The following is a 24,153-nucleotide window of genomic DNA, read 5'->3' on the forward strand; positions in this document are numbered from 1 at the left end:
CTTTGGTTTTAAGTGCAAGAAAGCATGAAAATGAAAGCATTGTGTTAGGGATTTCCCTTTAGGCCAGCGGCTGATTTTTGGGGCTGCACCATGATGTTTGCCTAGTTTTTTGAGAATGTTGTTCATCATGCACATATAGATATAGAGTAGGTGGCAGAATACCTCACAAGATATATGTATGTTGCATGTGGATAGCAAAAAGATACCTCACCAAAAACCTTGTTGAATTGAAATGTAATTTGAGTAGCAAGATACTTGAATACGCATGAAATGTAATTTTCTTTGGTAGCAAAAAATACTTCAAATATGCATGTGTACAAGTTTAGCAAAGACATGCGTGTATATGATCTTTGGGTAGCAAAAATACTTCAAGTATGCATGTGTATAAGTTTAGCAAAGAAATGCATGTATGTAATTTGGGTAGCAAAATGCTTTGAATGTACATAAGTATAGCTTTTAGATAGCGGAGCATCTTGCGTGCATGTATGATCATAAAAGTATGTATGTGAGTTTGCCCTAAATCTAAATTGATGTTTGTGTTGGAAGCAGTTGTATGCCATTTTTACTTGGTCAGCCTTTAAAATGACACTTCCTTGTAAATTGACTTTCCAAACGTTTGTCTTCGCAGGAAATGGCTCCGAAAAAGCTTTCCACGAAGAGGTCGAGAAGAGACACCGCAGCGGAAGGGTTTAGTGCTACCCCCGAGTTTGATAGCCACCGTTTCCGGAGCACCGAGCACCAGCAGTGCTTCGAGGCCATCATAGGATGGTCGTTCCACAAAGAGAGGAGCGTCCAGCTCAGGGAGGATGAGTATACAGATTTTCAGGAGGAGATAGCTCGCAGGCATTGGACGTCGCTGGTGACTCCCATGGCTAAGTTTGATCCTGAGATAGTCCTGGAGTTCTATGCTAATGCTTGGCCCACAGAGGAGGGAGTGCGAGACATGCGTTCATGGGTGAGGGGTCAGTGGATTCCCTTTGACACGGATGCTCTCAGCCAGTTCCTGGGTGACCCACTAGTTTTGGAGGAAGGCCAGCAATGTGAGTTCAGCCAGAGGAGGAACAGGGCCGACGGGTTCGACGAGGAGGCCATTGCCCAGCTGTTATGCACACCGGGACAGGATTTCACCCGGACCGTTGCAAGGAGGCGGGTGCGGATCATGCACACCAGCATGACCACTTTGACCCAGACGTGGATGACATTTCTGCTCAGCAATGTCTTGCCTAGCGATCATAATTCTGATCTCCCTCTATCAAAGTGCCAGTTAGTGTACGCCATCCTAACACAGATGAGCGTCCACGTGGCCCAGGTGATTGCTGACGCCATCTACTTGTTTGCAGGTATGCCACCCACCAGGCACCCTCTGGACCCGGATAAGTCTAACAGGGCCCTAGGGTTTCCGACGTTGATTACGGGCCTCTGCCAATCATTCGAGGTTCCCGTCACCCCCAGTAAGGTGTCCGACCGCCGATCACCCGGGCCTTCATCGAGAAGTACTGTACGCCTAGGCAGGCGCAGGGTGATGCACATCAGGCCACAGACGCTCAGCCACCACCTCATCAGGCCGATCCCGCTGGATCACTAGGCATGGAGCGTTATCTACAGCACTTGGTTCGCCAGCAGGCGGCCAACCACCGGGGGCAGATGCAGATACATGAGTGTCTCTACCGGTTTAGCCTCAGTCAGCTGGGGTAGGGTTTCGCTCCTTTTGCATGCCCTACTCCAGAGCAGTTTGGGGCTGAGGTCGCATAGCCCGGAGACTGGCCTGAGGCCCAGGCAGGGGAGGAGCCTGCAGGATCCCCCAGTGAGGCAGAGGAGGCCCGTATGGATGAAGAAATGATAGACTTGCTCGGTTTCTTGGGAGGAAGCAGAGCCACGTGACCGAGGTCACCGCACTTTTGTTATTGACATTACTGTTTTTCTGTTAGTTTGTTATTCACGTTTTCTTTTATTGTCTATATTGATATTGACATTTTCTGTTATTGTCTCTATGGTTACTAACGTTGTTGTTACTATTTTTTGTTGTTTTTGTTTGGCGTTATGGCTCTCAGTTATTTCGTCACCGTTTTTTTTGCGACTCACCATTTCGTGCGTTTTTTCGTTTACCTTGTGATTAGACGTAAGTAGGTAGTGTGCGCCCTCGTCCGCACGACCTTTCCAGAGAGAAAAAGTGAAAAAGAAAAAGGAGAGGAAATGAATAAATGGTAATAACTTAAAAAAAGAAAAAAAAGAAAGAAAAAAAGAAAAATAATAATAAGTGGTCTAGCTAAGAAAAACCCTACATGCTTTTGAAAAGAGATAATTTCCAGCTTTTCTTTGAAAAAATTCACTGATCATAACCAGTTTTTGAGAAAAAAATGTGTATACACCTGAAGGGTGAATGCTGTGGAAATTTTCCCGAACACCCAAGATAGACTTGGATGAATGCACAAATTGATAAAAGAACATATTTTGGAAACATTGGGTTGACTTAAATAGAGCAAATGAATCATGAGCCCTAGCATCACATGACCATAAAAACTTGATGCTTGAGTGTCCACATGGGTGCATGCATGACTAGTTTTGCATCAAATTTCCTAATCATCATTGTTGCATGTGCATCATGGAAATAATGTGGGACATCCCCTTTATCCCCGAACCGCTGGCCAAACCCTGACATATACCATGTCCAGCCGTTCCACAAGCCTAGAGCCAAAATCTCAACTTACCATAAACCTTGACCCAGGGTGAGAATGTCAATCCTTGCCCTCGGAAGAAAACAAAAAAAGGAAAATTCCCAATCAAAGAGTGGGAGAAAGAAAACAAAGAAGGAAAATTCCCAATCAAAGAGTGAGAGAAAGCAAAAAAGGAAAATTCCCAATCAAAAGAGTGGGAGAAAACAAAAAGAAAGAAAATTCCCGATCAAACATCGGAAGAAAAAGAAATGTGCAGAAAGGTCTTTGGACCAGACAATATCTGAATAATACAGAATTGTCACCAAGTAAACAAGAAAAGAAAGGAAACCACGATCTAAAGTGGTCCTCTCCCTTTCATTGCCAACCAAAATCTTATGCGTCGGTGGCTTGTTCACCTCACACTAAACAAAAACAGAAAAGGAAAAGGCCAAGAACACTCAAAGCCACATTCCCCACAAGAAACAAACCGTTCCCAAGAAAAAGTCCTATTGATCCATGATCACGCATGTAATCTTTGATTTGATAGGAAATGATTTGCAAAAACAAGTCATGACATATCTATGGTTCGGAATTAGGATGAAACACTTACCCGTGTGAGATTGATACACTTTGAGTGATTTTCTTCTATTTTTGTTGAACTCAGTGTTTCCTCTAAATGGTCATTTAGAAGCGAAATGCTAATGTCCAAAATCTCATTTATGGTTATGAGAAAATTTCATCAGCATACTCTCCTTCCCCGGTAGACACATTGTTTTTCATCCAAAAAGCATATGTTGCTCTGATCAGTTGGAAGTTTTGTCTCTTTACTAAAGCATGTTTGCATTTTAGTGAAGAAAACACCGAGACTATTTTAGTCTCACAAGTTATCCAGAACTATGTAGGTCTGAGTTCCTCATTAAGGATACGTAGGAGCAAGAGCCTCGCTTTTGTCGGCCGCCCCATAATCTCTGTCATACTAACCCTGAGGTCATGTAACATGCGGAGACAAATTATGGTCATTCCACACACCTTTTCGCCATTCAGAGACAATCGTTTCCGATGGCACGCAGAGACAAATTATGGTCATTCTGCGCCCTTTTGTCATCCAGAGGCGGTGAGCCCGATAACATGCGGAGACAAATTATGGTCATTCCGCACACCTTTATGCCATTCGGAGACAATTGTGTCCGATGGCACGCAGAGACAAATTATGGTCATTCTGCGCCCTTTTGTCATCCAGAGGCGGTGAGCCTGATGACATGCGGAGACGAATTATGGTCATTCCGCACACCTTTTCTCCATTCGGAGACAATCGTGTCTGATGGCACGCAGAGACAAATTATGGTCATTCTGCGCCCTTTTGTCATCCAGAGGCGGTGAGCCCGATGACATGCGGAGACAAATTATGGTCATTCCGCACACCTTTTCGCCATTCGGAGACAATCGTGTTCGATGGCACGCAGAGACAAATTATGTTCATTCTGTGCCCTTTTGTCATCCAGAGGCGGTGAGCCCGATGACATGCGGACACAAATTCTGGTCATTCCGCACACCTTTTGCCATCCAAATGCGATCGTGTCCGATGGCACGCAGAGACAAATTATGGTCATTCTGTGCCTTGTGTCAACCGAGAGGAACGCATTCGGCAGTATCAGGATGATGTTGGTCATTCGGTGCTGATCATTTTCAAAATTTTTGCAGGTTCCGCTGGCGGGGAGATTGACCGGCTGAATGGTGTTCCGCTCGAACGAAATTAGTGTCTTATCTTTACTTCCCTTTTATCTCCAATAAAAGACAAGTAAAGAGGGGCAACTGTCACACCCTAATTTCGTCCGGGGATCATCTGTTTGTTGGGATGCAACCCTCGCTTGACCACTTCGAGGTACTTGACACCCATCGTTAAGCAATCCGTGAAGTTCCGCGACATGTCGGGAGTTGAAAGGAAGAGTTAATGTGCAATCCATAAAGTTCTGTAACATTCCGAAAGCCAAAGAAGGGATGATTGCATAATCCGTAAGGTTTCATGACATTACGGAAAGAAAACAAGTATCATTGCGTAATTGGTAAAGTTCTGTAACGTTACGGAAAAAGATTCAGCAAAAAAGGGTAGAGAGGGTGTGTTTAGTAAACTGGGGTGTACAAATAGTAATCAGGCCCACTTGGGCCTTCTAGGATCTTCTAACAGAAGGTGGTGCCTTCTGGTGGAAGCAACCCAGCTCGCCTGGGTGGCAACCACCTCCCTCTTTTCCCTTATAAATAGGGGGAGAAGGGCAGAACAAAAATGTTCAACCCTCTTGGTATCTGAGAATCACTTAAAATTAGTGAGAAAAATTGTTTCCGTGAAGAAAATCCAAGCCGAGGCACTTCCGTAACGCTTCCGAGACGTTTCCGTGGGCAATTTCGCGAAGATTTTCCACCGTTCTTCATCGTTCTTCGTTCGTTCTTCATCGTTCTTCGGTCTTCAACCGGTAAGTTCCCGAAATCGAACCTTTCAATTCATTCTATGTACCCTTAGTGGTCCCCACTTGTTTCGCATGCTTTTACTTTTATTTCATTTACTTTCCATACCCCCTTTTTAATGTGCTTTAGTCATTTATTTAAGTCATTTTTTCGCCTAATCAAAAAATAAAATAAATTTCCACCGATCATTTGAGTTGTAATATCTTTTAATTTCCGTTAGAATAAAATGTGACCGATCTTTCATGCCGTAACCACGTTTAAAACCAAAAAGAGACAAAATAATAATATAATAATCTAAAAAATATCTTTTAATAAAATAATCAAAAAAATCAATCGGACGTTTTTTTTCTTTGGGATTTTCTTTCTTAATTGAATTGACTAATAATCAAAGTGAAACTAAGGCTAAAATCAATTCATAAACCAAGTTTTTTTCATCACCTAAAAACCATTTTTAAAGGTCCAACGCCTTGAAATGGTCTTTTCCGCTTTTATTGGTTAGACGAGGATTTAAAAAGCCTAAAAACAACACATAGCTTTGTCACCTCTTTCAAAAAAACAAGAGATCATTAATGGTCCAATGCCTTAATGTTTTCTCTCCTTTCAAAAGAATTGAAAGGTCATTTAATGGTCCAATGCCTTAAATGACCCTTCCGTTCAAATAAAAATATATCTTGCAAAAAAAAGGATAAAAACAATTTAACCAACGTTTAGTTCTCAAAGAACTACGTAGGTCTGATTTTCTTATCACTATTGAGGAATACGTAGGAGCAAGGGAAACCCCCTTGTCGACCACAAAAAGATAAAAATACAAAAAAGCATAAAAAGACATAAGAACGTAAGAAAGGAAAGATAAAACAAATTGAAGTCATGTTTGCACACTTGATTAAAAAGGTTGTCGTCCCTTGTGACGGACGCGTGGGGTGCTAATACCTTCCCCGTGCGTAAATACAACTCCCGAACCTTTCACTTAAAGTTCGTAGACTACGTATTTTCCGATTTTTCCGACGTTTTCCTCAAATAAACGTTGGTGGTGACTCCGCGCATTTTCTTTTCTTGGAAGACGCACCCGTGAGTCTCGCGTCGCCCTTCCTCCGAAGGGTAGGTTGCGACACACGGCAATAGAATTGTTCTAAAAATATAAAGAATATGATACATGTAAAATACAATCTATATCATATATGTATAAAAATTAATAGTACATAATGTAATTTCTGCAAATCCAAATGAACAACATACTTCTTAAACATTACTATACAAAAAAAATTATAAATTATTATCATCATAAATTACTTCTTAATGTTTACAAATAGAAGTACCATCAATCTGACTCTTTTCTTGAAAGCAACTATAAAGATTAAAGAGGACAATTTCTACTTTTTGTTCATCAAAAGACTGCCTATGCGATTCTATAATCATGCTACTACGTCTCATGCACCGTTTAGTAATGATGTCTTGTCAACGACAAAACCAAAACACATTAAATTGGCTCACTCAGTAACTAAAACTAAAAATTTTTACGTATAGGACAAAAACAAGTAAAAATTAGTAACTAAACCATAACATTAAAATATCATTAGACAAGTGAAAATTAATGAATTAAATTAAAACAAGATAAAAGATTGGCGAGGAAGGGTACCCATGTTTGAAATGGTAGCCAACAAGTTAGCCACTTGGTGCAGAGCCATCTTCCATGTCTCTAGCTTATCCATGTTAACGTTACACCTAAAAGTCTCCTCATTAGTGTTGAACTTCTTATCATGATTAGCCAATGCCTCTCCAAAACTACTTGTGTGGTGTCTCAAATCAGAAGGATCGACCATATAAAATGTTGGCAAAATCAACAGACCCTTTCCCTTGATAAACTTGAGGATATAATCAAGTTTAAGCAAAAGGAGGAAGATGAAAATTATGGACTCTTCGATTGCCTTCTCAAATGCAGAGGTGATATGGTGCCCTTTGCGGGGCTGTTGGTCATCGATGAAGGTGTGAATTCCTCTGTCACAAAGAGCTTTGTAGAGATTGTCGGTTCTACTATTAGAAATGAGAGTTTTTACGATAGTTATTTTACGATAGTTCTTTTGGAATCACCTTAGAAAATTAGAAAATAAGTCGATGGTATTTTTATAATTATTTTACTAAAAAAAAATTTCTACAATACACATTTTAAGACAATTATTAAAAATCGCCATAAAATATTTGTTGGTCATAAAAATTAGGACGGAGTTTATTAAAAAACTGTCTTTAATGTTGTGTTTTAATACATGTTTTTTGTAAAAGTTGAGGTTGTCTTTTTTTCTTTTTTTAATGTTAATGTGGCTCTCGGTACCTCGTTGTCGTGCTCTCTTCTTTCTCTCTCTCACAACAATAACTCATCTCTTCAGAGACCTCTGATTGGGCCACTCCAAGAGAGACTCCACGCCGCCACTGATAATGCCTCCCAAGCTCGCTGTCGTCATCGCCGACGACGACCTTCCCTCTTCGCTCGGCCAGCTTGCCGCCTCCCTCTGTGATTCTAACTTTGCACTAACCTCCTCCGGCAAGCCTCTCAGTTCCGTTGCCAACCACTCCTCCACCGTTGCCAGCAAGGTCAAGAAGGCCTTCGGCCTGGAATCGCCAGGTTTGGCCTCCAGAAAGAGACCTGAATCTGCTTCGAGCCAAGGAAAGCCGAAACTGCCTCTCATCGTCGGCAAACTCATGCGCAACCAGATGAAGGTTTCCGAAGCCATGGATTCGCACGTGCGACGCGTGCTGCTCAGGATTTCCGCTGGCCAGGTCGTTAACACTCTTCGCTTAAACCACTCCTCACATTTTTTCGCACGTGCCGCAATGCATGTTGCGAGGGATGCTTGATCTCGCTCTGCGAGCTTTTTTTCTTTCAGTTTTATAGTTCTACTGTTTCATATTTTGTTTTTATTGATGGCTTCATATCCTAATGTGGATTTAATTTCATTTTAATTCTTGTCAGGGAATACCATCTATTAGTAAAACACTGGAGGATTTTTTATTAATAGGTTACTACACTCTGTAAGAATCTGACTACTTGGTTGCCATGGGTAAGTCACTGAGATATTGCTTTCGAGTTTGCCTTTTTTTTTTCTCCCCATTGCTGATTGAATTACTTTCACTTGCTGGTTGGATCTGTGCTATAGTTTACCGAGGAGGAGATTCCACTTGTACCATCTAAAGGGTACTGAGATTATTGTTGTAAAAAGTTGCTTTTGCTCTTTGGATTTACATGTTTTATTTGGTTGTTATTGGAGATGATTAGTTAATTATTTTTCAACTTTTCTGTTTCAGATTATATTTTCACCTCTACAAATGCATGATATATCATATATATGATAAGTAGTAGTCTTGAGATTGCTGAATTTTTGTTCTGCTTGTTTTCATGGAAATTTTGCTTTACTTTTTACTCTTGGGGTGTGGCAACAGCCTTTTCAGAGCATTGGTTGCTGGCTTTCTTAAAACTGACTAGGAATTTCAGAGCAGAGGTGTGAACTTTAGCTTTTATTCTTGTGTTTTCTTGAGGATAGAATATTGGGAGGGTCAAAATACTGAAATGGAGGATCTGGATTTTTTTTTTCTCTTCTTATTACTAATTACAATGGTTATGCATCCTGTTAGGCCCTTGTTCAGGATAAAAATCTTACAATTTGTCATGGATTATAGCTATCAAAGGCTGGTGGAAGGCTTATAATTTAGTAGTTAACTAGTAATTATCAGTTTTATTAATAATTGTTTATAGTATTATGCTTAAGGAGTTTGAGAAGCGAATAAGGTCTGAGGTAATACCAGCAAATGAGATTGATGTCACATTCTCTGATATTGGTGCCTTAGATGAGACCAAAGAATCCCTTCAAGAACTAGTAATGCTTCCTCTTAGAAGACCAGATCTTTTCACTGGAGGCCTTCTAAAGTCTTGTCATTTAAATCTATTTTAATTTTAATGCAGGATTATGGTAGGACCACCATATGTGGAGAACATGGAAAAGATTTTGAGGACTCTTTTGGCAAAAGAAAAGGTGGACAACGAACTTGAGTTTAAGGAACTTGCAACTATGACAGAAGGATATACTGGAAGTGATCTAAAGGTTGCTACTATTCTTTTATATTGTTCACATTAGATATAACACTATCGTGTAACAAGTGCTTTTTGTTTTCTGTGCTTTTAATTATATCTTTTATTCATTCTCAACCTGTCCATTGTAGAACTTGTGCACAATTGCTGCTTATCGACCTGTTAGAGAGCTAATTCAGCAAGAGAGGCTAAAGAGTCTGGTAAGTGGCAATTGTATAATTTATTTTGAGTTTAATTGGTATGACTTAAAAAATTCTGCTCTTATATTTGTTAGATATCTTTCATAGGGGTATTGAAATTTTGAAATCATATTACTTAACAACATTTAGTTAGTTCCTGCCTACTTACTAAAATTCATTCATTTGTAATACATATTATTGAGAGTCATATGGTGATGGTCTCATAACTTTTCATTAGACACATAAGTATTACTAATGTTATGATGAGAATAGGGAAGTATTGATATTAGATTTTAGAAAGACAAAACTAGAAAAAAAAGTTTTATATTAATCAAAACCAAATCAAATTTACTGATATAAAACTAGAGAAAAACTCTTTCCTTGCTAATTCAATACTGCTAAATTTTAGCGGTGGATTTTTTAAAAAAATTACATTAGCAAAGAATATTTATTTTTATACTCTTAACGGGGGAAGGGATGTATAGTGTATACCTTACAAGAAATAGGAAATAAGAAGAAAAAAAGTTGAAAAACAAGAGATGTGATGATGAGAAGAAGAAAACTAGAGAAAAATATCGTGTGAAAATTTAGATATTAAATAAAACATTTTAAGTTTTATTTATTTATTTATGAAAATCAACACTGTAAGTTATACCATCAACTATAAAATAAAAAAGGCTACATGCACTCCTACAGTCACAATAGGATGTTTAAATGTTAGGTGTGTAGAAGCAAGTTTCATGATGATCAATCAAGTTGATTCAAGTAGTTTTGATGAAGACAAAGATGATGACAAAAAGTCCAAAGAATGATTTCAAGATTGAGTCAACAAGTTCAAGATCAAGATTAATTTCAAGTTTCAAGAATCAAGATTCACGAATAATCAAGATCAAGATTCAAGACTCAAGATTCAAGAATCAAGAAGAAGACTCAGTCAAGATAAGTATTAAAAAGTTTTTCAAAACATTGAGTAGCACAAGAAGTTTTCACAAAATCTTTTACCAAAGAGTTTTACTCTCTGGTAATCGATTACCAGAAGGTAGTAATCGATTACCAGAAGGTAGTAATCGATTACCAGTAGCCAGCATTGTTTTTCAAACTGATTTACAAAGCTGTAATCGATTACCATAATCATGCAATCAATTACCAGTGTTTTAAAACGTTAAGATTTTCAAAATTCAAAATGAAGAGTCACATCTGTTGATGTGTAATCGATTACACCTTAATGGTAATCGATTACCAGTGACTGCTTTGGAAAAATTCATTTTCAAAAGTCACAATTCTTCAAGTGACTTGTTTTTTAAGATTCTTTCAAAAGTCACAACTTTTCTAAGTGACTAGTTTTAAAAGAACTTGTCAAGAGTCACAAACTTTGACTTGAATCATCAAAAGATTATAAATATGTGACCATGGCATGAATTTAAAAATGATCCATCATCTCTTTCAATCATTTTATCTTTCAATCTATCTTTCAACATCTTCTTTCATTTCTTTCAGAACTTTTTGGTTTGATTTCTCTTCATCTTTCTAAAAGTTTTTGTTCAAAACTTTCTCTTCTAAGAAAAGTTCTTAGTTCAAAAACTTGTGTTATTCATCTTTTTCATTCTCTTCTCCCTTTGCCAAAAAGAATTCAACAAGGACTAATTGCCTAAATTCTTTTTGTGTCTCTCTTCTCCCTTTTCCAAAAGAACGAAGGACTAACCGCCTGAATTCTTTTGTGTCTCTCTTCTCCCTTTGCCAAAAAGAATTTGACAAGGACTAATCGCCTGAATTCCTTTTGTGTCTCTCTTCTCCCTTTTCCAAAAGAACAAAGGACTAGCCGCCTGAATTCTTTTGTGTCTCCCTTCTCCCTTTTCAAAGAATTCAAAATGACACAGTTTGAGAATTCTTTTGATTCTTCCATTTCCCTTAAACAAAAGATTTCAAAGGACTAACCGCCTGAGATATCTTTTGTTTCCCCTTCACTAAGTTTCAAAGGACTAACCGCCTAAGAACTTTGTCTTAACACATTGGAGTATACATCCTTTGTGGTACAAGTAGAGGGTACATCTACTTGGGTTGTTGTAACTGAGAACAAGAGAGGGTACATCTCTTGTGGATCAGTTCAAGTGTAGGGTACATCCACTTGGTTGTTCAAAGAGAACAAGGGAGGGTACATCCCTTGTGGATCTTTGCTTGTAAAGGCTTTTACAAGGTTGAAAAGAAATCTCAAGGACCACAGGTCGCTTGGGGACTGGATGTAGGCACGAGTTGTTGTCGAACCAGTATAAATTCTTGTGTTTGTCTTCTTTTTACCTATACTCTTTAATTTTCGCTGTGCACTTTAATTATCGCTTTTACTTTTGTTAAGTTTCTATTTCTGTTCTTTACTTTCTTAACTTTGTAGTAAAAGCCTAATTGAATCTAGTAACATTAAGAATGATAGATTTTTAATTAGTAAAGGTTCACTAATAATTAATTCACCCCCCCCCCCCCCCGCCCTTCTTAATTATTCCGAGGCCACTTGATCCAACAAGGTGGTCATCTAAGCACATTAATTTAATATTTTTCTTGTAATTTTGTCCTTGTAAATGCTAGAGCTATCATGTACAGATTGGGCATGCTTTTACTCAATCATTGCAGGCAATTTAGGAAATTTCTTAAGTTGTTTGGACACAACCTGAAGCAGTTTCTTCTCCTTAATGAACTTGCTACTCATGTTGCTAACTGGCTTCTATGGAGGTATATTTCTTAGATAGATGTGTATATGCATTGTCTCATTTTCCTCTCTTTTCTTGTGTGAGCGGAGAGTGTGGGTATTGAGGGCACGGGGCAGGGGATTACTTTGCTGAATTTTCCAACTTTCTCTTACATTCACCTTTGTCATTTTAATTAGGATGAAGGCAAAGAGGGCCTCTTGGAGTATCATGGGTTCTTGCTAAAAACATTTGAAGAACTATACAGGGTGAAGGAAGGCCCATTTCTCAATGCTAGCAAAATCCCCCATATAGGGTAGTGACACTTTTATTCACAATGATCATAACCTTATTGTTTGAGACAATGTTTTGGGATATTGTCTCCAAAAGGTACACACATGCAACCACTGTCCTTTATTCTTTGCATTGGAATTTTTTTCGATTTGTTTGGCCAGTCTTTAGAAAACTTTTCCTGAAAATACATTTTAGAATTCTTGGAAGAGTAATGATATTTCCTTGTGTATCTACTAATCCTCGCATTGTTTGAGACCAGTTGAATTGGCTCTTAAGATAGTTTCTTCAAACAGTGAACATGTTGCTTTGTCCCTTCTTTAAATCCCATGTGCTTTTGCATGAATGAATGTCTTGGATTGTAAATCTAAAACCATTTTTGAGTGTCTCTTGGTAACTATTTTTGACAAAAATAAAGAAAATATATCTCAAGCTATATTAAATATTAACTGAGTTTGTATTGAAGTAATAAGTATGGTGAGAAAATATTTGTTCTCTATAAAGTTGCTTCAATTTTCTGCTGAATTTGAAAACTTTGTTCGGTTTAAGGACATACAGATGGTCATATGGCACTGCTTCATGCAAATACTCATTCCTTGATAGTAGGTGATCATTGCGTGGGGTAAGATTCCATACAATGTCTTAGTTGGATTCTGGAGTTTTGTTTTGTAGATACTTGAAATTGTCGTAAACTATTTTATAGTTATGATGCCTTTTCTGAAGTGCATGGGGGCTGTTTATGCAGTATTTTGTTCTAATTACTAATTATGTCTATTTTTTGGTAAAAAAATAAAAATAGAATATTGTATATTAAACAAGTTAGTGAACTTTTTGAGTTTATGAGACTATTGAAATTAGCTTATTTGTTGTCTAGAAGTTGAAAAAGACTAGACACTACTAGAAAAATATGATATGATGACGCACATTCTACATCGGTGCTGAAGAACCCGTCGTAGTTGTCAACACGGTGGCAATTACGTAATTATATAAGTTTTTTATGTGGCGCGTTTGTTGTACAACGACGTTTGTCTAGAACCCCGTCGTTGTAGTTTTGATGGAAGTCATCAAAGATGGTGCTTGTAGGTACACCGTCCTAGAAATAGTCACATACAAAGTCGGTGTCACTAAACACCGTCGTAAATTTTGTACTTTATATAGTCTCGTGGTAAACACCCTCGTACCCTCCAAAAACCTAGCGCCCCCGCTATTGCCTGAACTACTTCATCCCGCCGTGAACTTCGTCCCGCTACCACCCTGACGTTTTGTTTCTCGTCGTGAAGTACTTGAAGCCGAAGTGGACCTGCTGCTCCCACCACCGGTACCGCCACGTAGCCGAAGTCGTGCCTTTTTGAGTGGCGTTGCCACCTTTTGAGTGTTCCTAAAGGTAAGGATGTGCGTGTGTTCTTATCTTTTCCTTGGACAAGGACTTTCAGTTTAATGCGCACCTTAGAAACAATTAATTAATAGTTCGGCAGCTCTTCATCAGTGGGCACTTTGATTTCTTGAGTTTCACTCATTAAATTAATCTAACGGTCACCGATTCACCATTATTGCTGAAAAGGACTACAAGTTCCAATTATAAACCATGGAAAATGTTCAGAGACAAAAAAGGGAGAGAACATAAAAAATGGGAAAGTTTAGTTGAAGTTACAGTACTTATGATTATGGGGTTGTACTTGCCTTTCTTCTGTTATCACATTTCTCTTTTGAACTTCGATTGTGTGACTCCATAGTGAAGTTCCTTCCTTGATTCCAGGGACCTCTTCCTTTTGTTCTTGAAATCGAGTCAACTACCAATAACATTTTAATTTGAGATAAAAATTTGCTTTTAACTCATACAGATGTGACATTTCTTGATCAAGTATGTGGGGGTTGGTGAATCAAAGGATGTGCAGGCCTTCTACTATTCAATTGAGTCAGAGAACAATCCCAAAGAGGATCCTCTCATGCTTTGGCTTATTGTGGCCCTGGTTACTCATGGTTTCCTCGCATTGTCCTTGAAATTGGTAATAGCATTACCATCTTTGTTTACTAATTTTTACTTTTGAGGATTGTTAGGAAAACAATTACTGATACAGTATTTTTTATTGATTAAACTTATTGAAAACTTGGAAATCAGAAGATTCATTAAATTTTATATGAGATCCAACTAATAAGAGTTAGAAGAGTGTATTTCGAACATTTTTCTTTACTTTTTTGCCATACTGTGTACCTATGTAGTAGGTAACAAGAGCTGACCCTTACATTTTTATGTTTACTCTATATGCGTGTTGCAAGTCGAGTTGCATTTAATCATGAGCAATATAATGGGAGCCTTCCCACTTTGATCTTGAGGCTACAATCACAGACAAAGGTAAGTGCATGCATCCACAGTTTCATTGTATTTGTTTCATCAGATCCTTTTGGATATATATATATATATATATATATATATATATATATATATATATATATTTGAATTTACATATATTTGAAAAAAAACAAGAAGGTATATCAAATAAGCTTTTTTCCATGAACTTGTTAGTTTACTTTTTCTTAAAGTTGATTTTAACTTGTGCGTAAACAAATTTTACCTTATGGAACAAACTTTTTTTTTTAGCTATTCATGGTAGGTTAGTAGCATTATATTTGTAGGCTTGCCTTTAGTTTGAAACTGGATGATTTGTATGTAACAATGATGGCTGTTGAGCTAATTTCACAGGCTGTTGTATGAAACTGGATGATTTGTATTGTGGATAATATTGAATCGGGAAAAGAAAATGCAGTTTAATTATGTTTATTTATCTCATATAGTTTATTTTTTATTTATTTAATTTATCTTGTTATGTGTTATTTATGTGTATAATGGTTGATGAAGATGCACAGGTGCTGAAAATTTGCTAATTTAATTATACTTTCTGCTTGAATGGTTTAACCCAAATTTTGTGAACAGAGGAACTTCTTCAACGACGTTCGTTAACACACCTATCTTTATAGATTTCTACAACGTGCCTTTATATGGTTGTCGTTGAAATGATCACCAACAACGACGGGTGTAACACCACCCCGACGTTGAAATTTTAAAAAACAACGACGGGTATAACGTCCACCCCGACGTTGAAATCTTCAAAAACAACGACGGGTGAACAGAAACATCGACGTTGAAATGATAAAATACAACAACGGCTGTTATGGGTACCCGACGTTGAAATGGATCCGAACAACGACGGGTTCTTCGATAAAGTGCGTCATCGAATCGTTTTATATAACGACTATTGTTAAATGCGCACTGACGTTGTCTTCTGACATTACAAAGACGGCTCTGGGGTGACCGATGTCGTTGTTGTCGACATACAACGACATCTGGAACAAAGACGGTGTTGGGCCCGACGTAGATAGCTTATTTCAACCGATGTAGAAGCTGCTTTTTGTAGTAGTGAGATTATCTACTTTCAAGCATTCCTCCTTTTCTTTATAGGTCAATGAATTTATTAAAGACATAAAGGTATAGGGAGAACACAGATATGATAGGATTATTATAGGAGGATCAAGCTGCTAGACTTACCTTCACTAAAATCTTCTTCTCAAGAATTAATGAGGGAATACATGATCTACCTAGTTTTGATTTAGAGAAAGAAATGATTTGGCATGCTGAATTTGTGTCATATTATCTATTGTTGAAGCTATCTGATTTCCTCTTTGCAATTCCAATAATTTTGAGGATCTACTTCATATTCAAGGTTTTTTGATAATTACTTCACTCTATTAAGTTGTTAATTTACTTTATTTCAGTCAGGGAAGTGCTACCTTGTCATATCCAAACCACGTACAAATTTTTGGGAGCTTTCACCACATGCTTTAACACCAATGCATGGGAGAGTTAATGTCTGGCCAAAGCAGATGCTGTGTGGATATCTAAAGTATTGACCTTCAATTACTTCCTACCTTTGACTGAACAAGTTAACTGTTGATATTTTATGTCAGAGTCAGCAACTGGGTGGATTTTTATTGTTATTTTCTGGAATCGTAGGAGTAGAGAAGCTAATATTGTGGAAGTAATTGAAGGTGGAGCAAAATCTTTGTTTGACATTATAGCATATGCATATTCTGATGTTGACCACCGTGTCTGGATTGCTATCATCAAATGTGAGGCTCCATGTGGATCATCTAGCCCAACAACACAATTTACCAAAGGTAATGACTATTTTGCTTTAAGCTTTAAAAACATTAATTTGAGAAATACTTAGTATCTGTTGGTGAAAAATCTGTTGTGCCTGCAAGGATTTCTGGCCCTGTGAGCTTAATTTGCTTAGTTGTTTGCATTTTTATATTCACCGCATGCTCTGCATCTCTCACTCTAGTCTCTCTTACCAGAGTTTTTTTTTTTTCTTTTTTACATTATCAGGGAGTATTACACTACTCATGTAAGACTGTGGGAAACTATGTAAAACTTAACCATTTTTATTCTTGCAACTTCACCCGGGGTGTCACATTATTTTGGGGTCTTCAACAGCTCTTTACAGACGAGGTTCTGGTTCATAACAAATGTTGATTTAATGAGACGTGGGAAACTATTTTTTTATTGTGTATAATTTTTTATTAAGAGTCTAGGAAAGTAAATAAAATAATAATAATTTATTTAAGTTAAAATTAGTTTATACATAAGTTAAAAATATTTTTTTAAGAAATTAATACAAGAGTGCCTACAAATTAATTTATGTAGAAGCTAATTTTAGTTTATGAAAAATAGAAAAAATATATTTTATTTTATTTTTTTCTTTTGCAAGTGTTTCTAGAAAAATTTACTTAAACATGCTCTAAAGGTGCTAAATCTATCATTTTATGATAATTCTGGCTAAAATAGAATCGATTCTTAGGGAGATATCCGTGCTAAAAAAGTATTTTCTTTGTTCATATAACATTTATTGGAGAATCTTCTCGAGTCAGCGGACGCCCATTGAACCCAACAAAGCTGAGGAGTGAGGACCCATAGTTTGATGGTTGCTGGTCAATGATGAATTATTAATTTAATTCTCTACATAATACAGATTCCCCAAATCTTTTTCTTTAATCTCTTTGATTGCTTTTATACAAAACACAGCTCATTACCATGAATATTGCTTATGGTGTACTTTTATGCTCTTGTTCCCTAGAAATTCTGTTACTTATTACACAGTATGAGATACTTGCCATAGGGACAAGCCCCGGTACTTATGAATTTTAGATTTGATATAATTGATAGATAAATATGTTATTAAGAGTTTATTTGATAAATTCATATCAGATAAACATTTAGTTTATAAATTTATTGTAATAAATTTACAAAATAATTTTTGTAAATCATATAAGAAATTAATAAAATAAATTAAAAAAACTTATGAGAACAATAAGCTGCTTCATAATTTTTTTTAAACACTACCTAAATAAAACATAAGCTTAAGCAAGGATTCTAATATCGAAAATAACGATATATATGCACATTTAGATTTTGAATTTGAATTTTGCATATAATTTTCTCTTGGTGAAGTTATTATCATTGTGTTGTAATTACTTCAATAAGCTTCTTTTTTTTGGTAAAGGATACATATATTGTTAAATAAAAAACTATTTAATTTCTTTATATTTTTACTAGTACTATATGATACAATCCTGGTTTGAATTTAACTTTACTATTATTACTTTGTTTTGTAGCAAAAGAAGATGCTTGTTAGCTTGTAAATGAAGTTGTATGAGAAGGGTATTTGGTGTGGTGGGTCTTCCTAATCCATTGAAGAGAAATTATTAAAATATGAAGTATGTTCTTATCTAAATCACCCTTATTTATCCAGATTAAGGCAGCCTTCAGTAGAATATAGGAAGGTGCAAAGTTCCCTCTTTTGGGGTAGAGTCAATTCATCAATTAGGAGTTGGTGAGAGAATGGAAGCCACAGAGCAGAACAATTCAAAGGTGATGTTGATTGATTCTTTGCAATCATGGGAGTTCCACGTCAACCAAGCCTATAATCAGAATACTCCTCTAAGACACTCATTTTAAGCCAAAGTTTGGATCTTTTAATTTTTTTCAACCCTGGTCTGGAAAGAGTGTGCAAAAAGGGCATTTAAGCTTCAAGTTATTTACAAAATTCATTTTTTACTTTGATTTTGTATTTTTGGTTTTCAATGCTTGTTTTAATTTGTCTTCTTGTTCTTCCTTGTGGATATAGTATATTAATTTATGGCTTATGTATTTTGTGGGATGGATCAATGTAGGTTGTTGTTGTAACAGTCGTAACTTTCCATAACTTTTAATAAGTAAATAAGAAATTAATAAATAAATAAATAAGTAAAAAAAATTATTAGGTCATAAATTCTTATTATATAAGCCAAATGTTAACCTAGAGCAGCAAAAACACATTCTGTTCCTTTCTTCTTTTCTGACGCACAAGAACCCTAACAGAGCAATCAGAGGAGGAGCTCTAGAGAGCACCAAAGATGCCACAATTGCTAACAGAGAACATTTAAGCGACTACATCGAGGTAAGGGATGAGTTACTCACGCTTGGGGATTAGAATGAACATGTGTAGGGATCCCGAGATGATCAATTTTTGGGTTATTTTGGGGTGTTTATGAAGTTTAATTATGTTTTCACGTTTAATCGCGGACTGAGTGTGTTTGATGAATCAATTGGTGTTCTGTTGCGAGTTTGTTGTAGAATTGATGTGTTCCTGTGTTAGGTGTGTACCTTAGGAATTAGAATTCTTTATAATTAGCATAAAAATTATGAGGTGGTGATTTTGTTTATACCATATATGTTGGTCTTTCAATCTTGTTCTTTTTTTTTCATTTTTCCACACCGCAGTGTATACGTGTACATATATATTGATACTCTTATTTCACAAACTTTATATTTTATTTCACGTGGGTGATTTTTCGTCATGAAATTCATATGTGTAGGGATTGTTGGATAATTGAATTGGCTAAAATCGTTTAAAGAAATTAACTAAAGCTGTATTCACATTATAATTAGGCATTTTCTTGATGTTGATAACTTAGTTGAAAAATGTTTAGAATATAGGTATACATGTTGTTCATATAAATCAATATGAGTATATATTTTATTGTTATATATAATTTGTATTTACTTAATGATATGTTTGATATTATTGTGATTATTTTATATTAATATATACTTAATACATTTGATATATATATATAGAGAGAGAGAGATAGATTAATAAGTTATTACGTTAATTACGTATACGTTAATATATATATATATATATATATATATATATATATATATATATATATATATATATATATATATATATATATATATATATATATATGTTTCACGTGTATTTTTATAGTTATTTATTTATAAGTCTTGAAGTTAAATATTGTATGTTATTAGTATTATGATACATTGTTATTTAATTGTTGAGTATATTTTGTAATTAGTTAAAGTGTGAAATGTTAAACTGTAGACATGAAATATGATTGTGAATGAGTGTGTGATTGATATTTGTAGTGATACTACTTGTCTTGTGAGTTATGAGTTATACAGTAACTCGACTAGTGTTTACCTTGAGAGAACTTTCATGCGCAGTGTTAAAGGAAATTGTAGGATTCCTAGTTAGGATCCTGAAGGGTTAAACTGTAGCGTAATTTGTTAAATATCTTTGAAATATAAGAGTGAGGTCGTGGGTATTATATAACTCATAAACTGCGTGCAAAAAAAAAAATTTAGGGGTTGGACCTGAATCAGGAAGGTGAGGCCCAAACGGATTCTTTGGAGTCTAGGCCTTGGGGGTAAAGATACTAGGTTTGAGTGCTCCTTTATGTCTATGTTGATCCCATGTGGTTGGGGCATTCTCGCAAAACAGAGTAACCCTGATTGGTCACCTTATGTTGTTACTTAGTGAGAGTGACCGAGTATACCCATTGTGTGGTGTGCTTTGTCATGTACTCCTAAGCGCCCAATGTTATTTTTCACTGAGATGGTACCACATTGCATATAGGCTTGAGTCTTAGTATAATTGTTGCATAACGCTTGTGTTTGAATTTCATTGAGTTAACAAATGTGGTTGATGTTATTTTATGGAGTATGCGAATTTGAATGGGTGTGAATAATGTGTGCGATGTTGTGCGGTAATGTTATTTATATAAGGTCAGCTTTAAGTATTATATGTTTCACATGCTCTAATATTTTATTATATACGAATGTAATAACTTACTTCCGGTGTGTGTTTGTGTTTGGACTGGTTGCCACTTTGTTTCAGGTGAGCCTTCATATGATGAGTCACATGCTAGAGATGGAGAGACTTAGTCTGTGATAGGAATATGCTCTGATAAGTGTGACATTGAGGCATAGGATTTTACTTCGCTTATTATGATTTTCGCATGTTATGATTTACTGAATGATATAATTGCGTTATACTTTTTCTATTTTAGTTTTTTTTATTATTTATTTAGAGGGGGCGGCCTTGTTTTGAGCCGGGATAATTTTATATTTTATCCAAAAAAAAATTTCTACTATGTTTTCACTAAGTGGATGTGAACCTTTTATCCTTTTGAATTGATTTAAATTAAATGTCTTTAAAAACTAAATTATTAATTAATTTTGCATGTTTTTTTCTCCTTCTTGTATTATTATGTGTTTATAAACTTAATAATAAATTTTATATGATTTATTTAGTTACTTATTTATATTTGTGAGGATAGAGGGTGTCACAGTTGTTCACTTCACTGCTTCATATTAGAATTTATCCTCTCTCCTGCCATGCATTCTTTATTCTTTTTCGCTCCCACATTATCTTCCCATTCTCTATATACAGTAATAATATTTTAGGTTCCTCATAAAAAAATTTGCATTGAGTCCCATATAAAATAATATTTTAGGTTCCTAATAAAAAAATTTTATAAATGATAAATTTAAAATAGAAAATTTTCATATCTAATATTCAACTAAGAACTTTTTTAAATCTTTTTGCATATTTTTTTGGATTAAATATGATTTTGGTCTTCCATATATTAACTCATATTAGTTTAGGCCAAAAATAATATGATGGCATTTAGTTCCTAAAATTGTAATGTTATTTTTTGTCCAAAGGTCTATAATAATGATTTTTATATGGGTTATGCATGTAACTAAGCAATGTAAAAAAATTATACCTATAGGTTTGGATATTCAGACCTTGATCTGAATAAAAAAAATGCACATTGCACATTATAATTTTATGAAAACAAAAAAAATGCATGAACTGACAACTATTTGAACCTATTTTTAAAAGACTAAAACCAACATAGGTTAATATTTGGAGAATCAAAATGATATTTAATCCTATTTTTTTAATCAACAAGTCTACAAATTTGTATAATAAAATTTTGTTTATTCAATATTTATCAAACTTAGACGAAGAATTTTCTTTATATATAAGCAGAATTTAATTGATATATATTTTCAAAAAGAAAATATTGTTGATATATAAGAATTTTACACTAACATTTTGCACGAGTTTATTCAAATTTTCACTACCATGTTTACATAGTGAATAGAAAGAAATTCTAAAAAAGAGATAATAATATATTTTAAGAAATTAAAGACTATAAAATCTGGAAAGAAAACAGAATGATATAGTACATCAAAAGAATTTGAAGAAAGGGATAATAGATCCCTAAGAAATTAGAGAGTATAATTTTCTTAAAATAAGAGAAGATGGATAAAATATATAGAATATAAAGAAAGAAGGAGATACAAACACAAAAATATATATATATATATATATATATATATATATATATATATATATATATATATATATATAATTTTAATGACATAAATCTCTTAAGAATTATGAATAAGTATAAAGTAAAATGAATGAAGTTTTAAATATAAGTATGAAAGATATTTTTGGTCTTGATCAATTAGCGAATTTTATTTTAGGTTTTTAATAAAAAAAATTGCATTGAGTCTCATATAAAATAATATTTTCTTATCTTTTGTATTTTCTGTTGATTTCTGATAAATTAGTGAATTTATTTTTAATATATTCCTAATAAATTTTGTTGATTTGCTATTAATTCATTTTCCAAGGGATTAGTATAACATGAACAAATAAGAGGATCTAACTTAGTTGATTGGTTAGACAAGATGTGTGAGTATTTAAATTTATTGATATTATGTTCAATTCTTACGGATAAAAAAAATATAAAATGAACAAAAAAATTTAAGGTTAAAAATAAAATTCACAAATTAGTAGGCACTAAAATAAAATCTGAAAGACAAAAAACTAATTTATTAATTTATTAGTGAGTCAACTCAAATAAAATAATTACTAATTACAAAAATAGTTGGGGGAAACAAGTGTGAGTAGTTACAGTTGTTGATAAGATAAATTTTCGGAAAAGTTGGAACCAGAGAAGCTCATAAGACACTGAAGTACACTATTTTATGAGGGGGAAATATTCAAATAAAAGTGAATAATTATAAGCTTTTATATATATATATATATATATATATATATAATTATTTGTTATCTTCAATTTAGTTTAAATTACTCCATCTCTAAACTATTAAAAATATTTAAATAGGTTCTTCAACTTTTTTTCCAGTTAGATTCTTAAACTAAAAAAAAAACTAAATTTGGAGGTTAGTTTATGACAATGAGAAATTAAATGATGAAAATTTTTGATTTTTTTTATGATATTGGTATGAAATATTTATCAGATTTTATTTATGAGTCTATCACTTAACTAATAACATGTTGGTCATTTATGCAAGTTTTAAAAACTCAAGTGTTCAATTAATTAAAAAATATAACATGATCAAGGATGTAATTAAAAAATTAATTTAGAAAGCTATGGAAAAATTCTCAAATAATTCAGAGATTAATAGAGTAATTTAACTTTTTATTGAGATTAGAGACTGAAGTAGTAATAATTAATAACGTGTTAAAATATTTATATCATCAGCGTGATTGTTGAGAGTATAATAAGATCAGCGCAAACTAAACAAATCTAACTCAATTGTTGAGAATATAAGTATTGTAAATTATTTTATAGTATTTAATACCTAAGAATTAACAAAAAAAATCAGCGTTAACGGATTACCTTTTTTCAAAATAGGAAGCAAGCAACGAAAATCGTTTGCTTATTTGGCACCAACTCAAGAAGGAATCGAGCTAGTTTCTTCGACCAAGTGCATGGAAACTTATAACTTATAAGCCCAAAAAAAAAAAATCTTATAAGCAATCAATATCTTTCTTTCAAATAATACAAGTGATCTCCAGCAACACGTTAGCACATGGACCCAGCAGTTGAAATAAGCCAGGGAAAAGTCCCACAAAACTATACAAGAAATTATAATTATATATATATATATATATATATATATATATATATATATATATATATATATATATATATAATTTGAGTTCAGTTATTTTATAAGATACACAATAATTCATGCATGTCACTTAATCAATTACACTAGACTAGTTTCTAGTTTGATATTAAAAGTTTTAGATGCTAATTGCACAAGGAAATACTAATAATATGTTATTTTAACATATTTTTCTATGGTTAGATTATCTTTTAGAAAGTTAATTAATACTTTAATTTTTTTTTATAAAATCACTAAATTAAATTTAAAAACAAATCAATAATAAAATTATATTAAAAATATGAGCGATGTTATTCTCACTTAAATTAAAAATTATTAATGATAAAAAAAATTATTAAACCACTTTCTCCAAAAGAATGAGAGATAGGAAAATAAAGAGAGCGAAATGTGAGATAAGATTAATGATTTGATGGAGATAAAATAAATATTATAAAAATATTCTGAAAATTTTAAG

General features: G+C 34.3%; 2 protein-coding genes across 7 annotated transcripts; both read left to right on the forward strand.

The window, feature by feature from the left end:
* The first annotated feature begins 7,435 nt into the window (after window positions 1-7,435).
* Window positions 7,436-10,211, forward strand: LOC114399257 (ATPase family AAA domain-containing protein 1-A-like). 4 transcript variants are annotated; one of them, XR_003663693.1, is made up of 5 exons: window positions 7,436-7,886; window positions 8,080-8,167; window positions 9,067-9,205; window positions 9,324-9,392; window positions 10,101-10,210. XR_003663693.1 is itself a non-coding variant. In XM_028361408.1 (4 exons), the coding sequence occupies exons 2-4, from the start codon at window positions 9,071-9,073 to the stop codon at window positions 10,129-10,131; spliced, it is 243 nt and encodes an 80-aa protein (XP_028217209.1). In that variant the 5' UTR covers window positions 7,439-8,167; window positions 9,067-9,070; the 3' UTR covers window positions 10,132-10,211. The 4 variants fall into 4 exon arrangements, 2 of the variants coding, with proteins under 2 accessions (XP_028217209.1, XP_028217211.1); XR_003663692.1 differs by having other exon boundaries at window positions 7,437-7,886; window positions 10,077-10,211; XM_028361408.1 differs by having other exon boundaries at window positions 7,439-8,167; window positions 10,093-10,211.
* A 1,619-nt stretch (window positions 10,212-11,830) lies between these two features.
* On the forward strand, window positions 11,831-20,774 carry LOC114399256. 3 transcript variants are annotated; one of them, XR_003663690.1, is made up of 9 exons: window positions 11,831-12,092; window positions 12,247-12,436; window positions 12,887-12,959; window positions 14,179-14,343; window positions 14,620-14,690; window positions 16,109-16,236; window positions 16,347-16,510; window positions 18,008-18,831; window positions 20,578-20,774. XR_003663690.1 is itself a non-coding variant. In XM_028361407.1 (4 exons), exons 1-4 carry the CDS (start codon window positions 14,601-14,603, stop codon window positions 16,742-16,744), a joined length of 405 nt encoding a protein of 134 aa, XP_028217208.1. In that variant the 5' UTR covers window positions 14,352-14,600; the 3' UTR covers window positions 16,745-16,912. The 3 variants fall into 3 exon arrangements, 1 of the variants encoding a protein (XP_028217208.1); XR_003663691.1 differs by lacking the exons at window positions 11,831-12,092; window positions 12,247-12,436; window positions 12,887-12,959 and adding an exon at window positions 12,966-13,721; XM_028361407.1 differs by lacking the exons at window positions 11,831-12,092; window positions 12,247-12,436; window positions 12,887-12,959; ... (1 more) ...; window positions 18,008-18,831; window positions 20,578-20,774 and adding an exon at window positions 16,722-16,912 and having other exon boundaries at window positions 14,352-14,690.
* Window positions 20,775-24,153: the final 3,379 nt, after the last annotated feature.

This window comes from Glycine soja, chromosome 19, assembly GCF_004193775.1.
Source record: "Glycine soja cultivar W05 chromosome 19, ASM419377v2, whole genome shotgun sequence".
Classification (NCBI taxonomy): domain Eukaryota; kingdom Viridiplantae; phylum Streptophyta; class Magnoliopsida; order Fabales; family Fabaceae; genus Glycine; species Glycine soja.

Coding starts and splice junctions, on each gene's coding strand:
- LOC114399257 (XM_028361408.1), top strand. CDS start 9,071: ATGGTAGGACCACCATATGTGGAGAACATGGAAAAGATTTTGAGGACT. Junction 9,206..9,323: donor ATACTGGAAGTGATCTAAAG/GTTGCTACTATT, acceptor TGTCCATTGTAG/AACTTGTGCACAATTGCTGC. Junction 9,393..10,092: donor AAGAGAGGCTAAAGAGTCTG/GTAAGTGGCAAT, acceptor TTTAAATGTTAG/GTGTGTAGAAGCAAGTTTCA.
- LOC114399256 (XM_028361407.1), top strand. CDS start 14,601: ATGCGTGTTGCAAGTCGAGTTGCATTTAATCATGAGCAATATAATGGG. Junction 14,691..16,108: donor GGCTACAATCACAGACAAAG/GTAAGTGCATGC, acceptor ACTTTATTTCAG/TCAGGGAAGTGCTACCTTGT. Junction 16,237..16,346: donor ATGCTGTGTGGATATCTAAA/GTATTGACCTTC, acceptor CTGGAATCGTAG/GAGTAGAGAAGCTAATATTG.